Below are 7,431 nucleotides of genomic sequence, written 5' to 3'. Positions count from 1 at the left end.
GGCTAGTCTTCACTACCCATGACCCTGTTCTGAGATACTACCAGAAACATTTTACACGTAGTGCTTTTTTGAAGATGCTTTAAACCAACCATCTGGCTGTCACAATTCCGCTCTTGTCAAAGATGCTCAGATCGTAAGCCATTTTAGCTGATTCCAACAACTACATCAACTGAGTGTTCTCTGGCTTCCTGGTATATCCCACCCCTTAATGGGTACAACTGTAAAGATATAATCAATATCATTCACACGTTATTTCCGGCAAAGTAATCTGATTGGATAAGAGCCTTTACATGACTACTGATAATACATGATAACAGCACTGCGACAAGTACACTGTACACTGTCAGTTGCAGTATGGGGGAAAACTTGTTGACCAAACTTGAAAACCATGTTATGGTTGTATGGTCCACAGTACTGAGGAGAGAGCAACTGCCTGCCAAAACCCACTTTCAAAACTAGTCAAAAAAGCAACTAACTTCTAAAACAAGGCAGAATCCCAAATCCCTTCTTATTCCTTAATCAAAGAACATGTTATTGTACCCCCTACTTATTACACTAGCTTTCTATTTAACGTTATTTGGGATTCAACCTCGGAACTCCACAACTGTCCACAACTCTCGGTCGCCTGCTTCGGAAGTTGCGGTTCGTTTCTGTAGTTCCACCAGTCGCAGGAGGATATGTGTTGGGAGAGCGAAATCACTGCCTAAATAAACTAACAAGTGCTAATATGCTGATGATAAATAATGCTTGCGGATCTGTTGGATGAAAGCCCGCGTGCCTATGGCACATCACAGCTGTGCTGATACCCAGCACAACAGCACACTTTTTTGTATGAATGTGTTTCCCACAATAAAGCATCACACATCTCAGAAAATTGTGGCAAGCTTGGTTTGCATGGTAATGCATCCTCATTTACTTTATACTATACTTTTAATGCTAGTTGGGGTGAGGTTTTGCCTTGTGTGTGGTCCGAGAAAGGCATTGCAAACTCTCTCTCCTCTCTCTGTTGGAAACACCCATCTGTTTATGTCTAGATGATCCTCCCTTATTCCTCCAGTTTTGTTGGAGCAACGAGGAGAAGACAAATGCCTAAATCTTCAGTCTTACTTTAAACAATGCCATTAAGCTACATAATCTTTAGAAAAAAAAAAAAAAGGTTTAAATAAACGATTTTATAAATACCAGTCACTAACAAAACCATACTTGTCATCTGGTGCAGAGAAATACTTTGGGTGGAATGTTTCTGCTTGTCCAAGATGTCTGCCACATAACAACACAGATTTTAGCTACACAGTGAAGTTCTGTTTATAAGTACAAATAAGTACAGTCGGTCATAATGTACAGTATAATAAACTACATCAGCAAGTCTGTGTGAGATCACTGAAGAACTTGATGCTGTTTGATGCTGATATTTATTCTGGGGTGAGAGAGGTCCAGAACTTGTTTGATACAGTACATTGGGATTAAAATTGCAGTATGCATTAACTGAAATAAGTTAAACATCTCTTGGCCAAGTGACTACATTAAGATTTCTCTAATGCAATGTCAATGGAAACATTCATTATGCATTCATCATCTTCGACCTCCAGCTTCACAGATTTTAATACATTGAATAGTCGATTTTTATGAACTGGGTAGCTCTCAGTAACTTCAAAAATATATTGTAAATAATGTTTACAGTCACTTTTTTCTCGTTTGCAGCCTTTAGATAAAAGATATGAAACATGGTGTTGTTAGATTCTCAGTAGTGAAACTATATTCGAGAGAGCTTCTATGAGTCTTGTTATTAAATAGCTCACGTCATCACTGGTGAATCATTGTGTGTATGACAGTACACTGACATTTTGGCTCCTGGGACCCGAGAATTCCCCTTAAATTCATGAATGAAGCGTTTTTGACAGACGGACCTGACTCTTGTTCTTTTCTTACACTCTGACACACAAACTTCTTCCTTCGTCAGTCTGTCGCTCTTTCTCTGTGAGAGTGGGTGTTGCGCGTCATTGACTGGGTGGCACCTATGTGCCATGTGTGTGAGTGTGCGAGATGTTGTGGAGAAAGTGGGTTTCGTCTGACACCCTGTCTGTCCTGTCTGCAGGGGAGATGAGAGAGATTACTACTCTCTCTCTCTCTCTCTCTCTCTCTCTCTCTCTCTCTCTTTACCTTTTCAGTATTGCAAAACAGTCCAAATTTCGCTTTAGATACATTTCACAGTGTTTGTCATTTCGACCTCTCTCTCTTTCTGCCTCACTGAAAACTCTCCAGTTTGTCAGTATGGATGTAAAGCGTGGAGTAAACACGGTGGTCTAAGAGTGTATTTTGGAGATTTGTCAAAAATGTTTGTGTGTGTTTGCCTGTGTATCCCAAAGACCTGCTGTGCACACACACACACACACACACACACACACACACACACACACACGCTATCATTTCACAGTTTGTTTGTTCATAGTGATGATGATGATGATGATGATTATTATTATTATTATTATTATTATTATTATTATTATTATTATTATTCATAGTTAAGATTACATATGATGATAATACTATTTAATACTATGTGTATTATTCCAATCAAAGTCATCTGTTTTCTCTCTGTGTGTGTGTGTGTGTGTGTGTGTGTGTGTGTGTGTGTGTGTGTGTGTGTATGTGTGTGATATATGAAAGGGGGCTGTCTGCAGCTTGCTATAAAAGCTGCAGCCACTGAGGGAATCTCTTCAAGGAGAACTGAGCTTACCCGCTGCTGCTGGCATTTCACACACTCATACTCAACACTACGCACACACACAAACACACACACATACACACACACATACACACACAGACTGCAGGAGTCAGACACTGGATTGCAGGGAAAACACCAAGGGAACAGAAGTTAAAGGAGGAAGACGAATCTGATGGAGGACTGAGAGACCAGCTGATTTTTCTTGTTTGATATTTCACTTATATGAACTATCTCTTCATTTGGGCTTCGAACATTGCAACTCCAAGGCTGTTACATAACACTTCACTGGGTCAAGTGTTGTCTTTGAAGATGATTTTAAGGCGATTCAATCTTCTAGCACTGGTGCTCGTGTCCTGTTGTGCTGTAAAGGTGAGTCTTTCTATCAGGAGACATCTCAGTATAATCCTTAATTGTAATGGATTTTCACTGGATTTTTGTCCTAACCTGGATACAATCTGGAATACATGTGACATGCCATGCATAAAAATAATAATAATAATAATAATAATAATAATAAAAATTATGTTTAATTATGGAATTTTTTAGAAATAATAACAAATGGCTGGTATTTTGTCTTGATCACAGAAAGCATTTTTCTTTATTTGGAAACTTTGCGTTTCTGTTACACAGTTTGTAGATATTTCCAAAGATGCATTATGTTTTTATATAAATGTTACATTATTTCAGTTACAGATTATCATTTGTTTTAGCTCGTATTAATCTTCTCTCCTTGCCCTTTTGTGTACTCGTCTTGCAGATCCGGGGCGAGTGTCCGTCTAAGTGCTCATGCCCCTCATCTCTGCCTTCATGCCTGCCAGGTATCAGCTCTGTACTGGACTCCTGTGGCTGCTGCAGGGTATGTGCCAGGCAGTTTAATCAGGACTGCAGTGCCACTGAGCCTTGTGACCACATCAAGGGGCTGCACTGCCATCTAGGGGCCAAAGGAGACCCACAGAGAGGCTTGTGCAGAGGTAAGGGGGCATGTTTATGTCAGCAGAGCAAACTGGAAACTATTGGGAGGATATCTTGGGAACTGTCATGTCCTTATTATTGTGTGTCTTGTTGAAGCAATATATATATATAATATGAAAAAGGTGTTTCTTTAGAGAAATATAGCCGATAATTATTAATGTTCATCTTTCAAGTTTTTTGTTGATGTATTTTCCATAATTAATTAAAAAAAGAATAAATAAATAAACAATAATAATAATTTTGGTTCCTGAAAACATTACCCTAGTTCTGTCATATACTAACCAGGAATATGTGCTCATTCTTAACCTGAAGCACCGTTATTAATGCTACTCCACTACTTCCACTCAACAGCCGAGGCTCAAGGTCGGCCGTGCGAGCTGGATGGCCGAGTCTACCAGCACGGTGAAGACTTCCAGCCTAGCTGTGAGCACCGCTGCACCTGTATGGATGGCGTAGTAGGCTGCATGCCTCTCTGCCCACACCATGTATCCCTCCCTGACTGGCGATGTGCCCGGCCTCGCCTCACCACTCTGCCTGGACGATGCTGCCAAGAGTGGGTGTGTGATGATGACAACACCATCGCTGAAGATGACACAATGCTCGAGAGCACTCCTCATGAATATGAGAAACATAACAACTTCATCGGTAATGAGCTATTAGTAATGGCAACAACACCATGGGACAGCAGTGCAGGAGCACCAAATAATGGTAAAAGGACTTCAGCAACAACAGCATACAGTATTATTAAGGAAATGTTATTTGATTTTATTAATTCGTTTGTTCTGATTTTCCATTTGATTCCCTTTTTGCCTTGTTGCTATGTTTAGAGTGGATTTCCTCCACCAAATCCAATGCTCCAGTCCCACCTACATGCTTCCTGCAAACCACTGATTGGTCACCTTGCTCAGCAACTTGTGGAATGGGTGTGTCCAGCAGAGTAACCAATAGCAACGCGGAATGCCGGCTTGTTAAGGAGACACGTCTGTGTCAGATCCGAGAGTGTGGCAACAGCCTATTGGCATCACCACTCAAGGTGAGTAAAGAACAGGATGACAAAGTCAAGTGACCCTACAGTATCATGAACTCTACTAGGGACAGTATGTTACCGGACATGTGTTACCTTTATGTGTATCTATACTATTAACAATTACTGTGTATGATTAAACTGGGAGTGAGGCAGTGTGTGACTGGTGTGGTCTAGTAAGAAGCTTATGATTGCACTTGCTGCAAATAGTTTGAAGCCCTGACAGACTCTGTAAAAAAATAGTGTTGTTATAATTGAGTCTGGATTGGACAAATGCAGGGCCAGGCCACATAGAGGGAATGGAGGGATAAAGTCTGGCAATGTTCTTGACATGAAATCAGTTTGGTATGGTATCGCTTCAAATATGAGAATAACATAAGAGGATGACGTCGAAAGTGATACAGAGGCTTATAGTCCAGTCTGAGGCAGATCCCCAGGCTATATACTGTAAAGCTGGGAGTATTCACTAAGTAGCTGTGGATGCAATCAGTATCTGAGTCTGTGTGAGGAGTCAATGTGTGTGGAAATCTGAACATCATCAGCATAGGAATGAAACTGTAGCCCATCCCGTATAATTATATTACCAAGTGGAAACACATACAGAGCAAAAAGTAAAGTCTTGAAAAAAGTGAGAAAATTCTGATCTAAACAAATGTCAAATGTATACGGAATACTTTATAAGGTTTTTATTTCTATTTTTCGTTGCTGCATGAGTATGCCATAATGTACTGCAGTATTATCTAAAGGAAACAATGGACAGTCACAAGATGTAAGCCTGACCTGTGCAATTTGAGGAAACTTAATTAAAAAAAGAGTTCTTTAAAAAGCATGCTCAACAAGGCTGCCCAGAAAAGTAATGCTAAAAATGATGAAGTACTGTACTGAACTCTGACAAGATTGCAGCTTCAAGTTGGTGGAAAGACAGTCAGAACTAAGAGACATAAGGCTGATCTTCTTGGTTATGAGGTTGACATGGTTAGGGGGAAAACATGTTATGACTCGAAATTTCAGGTTGGATGTGGTAGCTCTGGATGCTTTGATCCTTTATGTAATATTTTTCCAGAGGTTTAAAAATAGAGAAGGGATAGAAAATGGCTGAAACTGCAGATAGAATATTTTTCTATCATGTCTGTTTTTTTCAAGACAGAATTTCAGCAGTTGAGAACAGTTTCTTGTAAGGGGAGAAAAGAGGTCTTGACTTTCTTTGACAGTGGTGTAGTAGTAATCTCTGCATTTTATTACAGTATTTGCCTCCTTGTATGGAAAAATATAATCTTTGTAGCCAAGTCCATACACTTTTAAGCCTAGAATAATTGGCATCCACTTTTTTCTATACTTTTTTTTTGTTTGTTTTTTACAAGTTTAGTCATCGTTTGTCATTGCTGTGTAGTGAAATTCTTTTGTTCGCATATCCCAACTGAAGGGAAGTTGAGGTCAGAGTGCAGGCAGCAACAAGGGCAACAACAATGGCTTAGTGGAGCTGGTGCTTGAACCGCCAACCTTCTGATCATTAACCTAAAGCCCTAAACCCACAGAGCTGCCATTAACCCATCAGTGCGTTTTCTTCGGGTACTTTGGTTTCCCCCAACAGTCCAAAGGCATGAAGGAGGCTGACTGGTGTTTCCATGATTAGCTGTAGTGTAAGATTCGGTGGGTAAATGCATGTGCCTGTGCCCTAAAATTCGTTGGCACCCCATTGTTGGTGTAACCCGCATTGTGCTCTGATTTCCCTGCGACAGGCTGATCCGTAGCAACCAGTAGATACAGTGATATAGTTAATTAACAGATGAATGTAAATTATAGTGTGTTAAATGAGAAAGAATAAGTCAATTAAACAGTAATCATCAATTACAAGGGAGCACCACTTAGTGGGGAAAGAATGAGGAAAAGTACTACAGGGTTGTAAAACTGTTTCACATACAGTACTTCCCATTCCTAATAATAAACATGCCATTGTTTTTTTCCCTGCACCTCCTCAGAAAGGAAAGAAGTGTCAGAGAACTGTAAGGCCACTTGAGCCAGCTCCACTCACATTCGCTGGATGCACCACCATGCGCCGATACCGGCTGCGTTCCTGTGGCTCATGCGTTGATGGACGCTGTTGTGAGCCCACGCTCACCCGCACGGTGCGCATGCACTTCCGTTGCCCGCAAGGACAAGAATTCACCCGCAACATCATGTGGATCATTCAGTGCAGCTGCACTCAGAGCTGCAGTATGGGATCATCAACACAGCACCCGAAGTCCATCAGCCTACCCAATGACATACATACATTTAAATATTAGGCTCATCTGCATAAACACACACAGTCTCCAAACTCCATTACATGTGACAAAATGTTTTTGTGTGACAAAATGCATTTTCATCAGCTATAGTAAAGACCCAGATTTATAATATATTATATATATATATATATATATATATTATATATATATATATATATATATATATTTCTAAAAAGTTTCAGCTAATGAAATTGTGCATTAATATACGGTTGATGGAAACATATAGCTACTGCCTTTTATACTGCTCTACTGTTCAAATCCCTATTTAAAAAAAACACACATGAACTCTGGCACAGTTTTCATTGAATAGCTCCCTTTTTAATTTATGTAAGTGCTGTACAGATTTTTGGTGTATATACACTGTATGTGCGTATCTTGGAAATGGTAACCTTTTACAAACTATATCGTAAAGATAACTTCAGTCA

At 39.9% G+C, this 7,431-nt stretch overlaps 1 protein-coding gene across 1 annotated transcript; it reads left to right on the top strand.

Moving 5' to 3' along the window:
- The first annotated feature begins 2,738 nt into the window (after nucleotides 1-2,738).
- On the top strand, nucleotides 2,739-7,094 carry ccn1l1 (cellular communication network factor 1, like 1). Its single transcript, XM_053485619.1, has 5 exons — nucleotides 2,739-3,094; nucleotides 3,483-3,696; nucleotides 4,049-4,405; nucleotides 4,525-4,730; nucleotides 6,701-7,094. The coding sequence occupies exons 1-5, from the start codon at nucleotides 2,948-2,950 to the stop codon at nucleotides 7,004-7,006; spliced, it is 1,230 nt and encodes a 409-aa protein (XP_053341594.1). The 5' UTR covers nucleotides 2,739-2,947; the 3' UTR covers nucleotides 7,007-7,094.
- Nucleotides 7,095-7,431: the final 337 nt, after the last annotated feature.

This window comes from Clarias gariepinus, chromosome 24, assembly GCF_024256425.1.
Source record: "Clarias gariepinus isolate MV-2021 ecotype Netherlands chromosome 24, CGAR_prim_01v2, whole genome shotgun sequence".
Taxonomy (NCBI): Eukaryota; Metazoa; Chordata; class Actinopteri; order Siluriformes; family Clariidae; genus Clarias; species Clarias gariepinus.
Note: the sequence above shows the minus strand (reverse complement) of the source record. Positions and strands in the feature narration are given on the sequence as shown.

Coding starts and splice junctions, on each gene's coding strand:
- ccn1l1 (XM_053485619.1), top strand. CDS start 2,948: ATGAACTATCTCTTCATTTGGGCTTCGAACATTGCAACTCCAAGGCTG. Junction 3,095..3,482: donor TGTCCTGTTGTGCTGTAAAG/GTGAGTCTTTCT, acceptor CTCGTCTTGCAG/ATCCGGGGCGAGTGTCCGTC. Junction 3,697..4,048: donor ACAGAGAGGCTTGTGCAGAG/GTAAGGGGGCAT, acceptor TCCACTCAACAG/CCGAGGCTCAAGGTCGGCCG.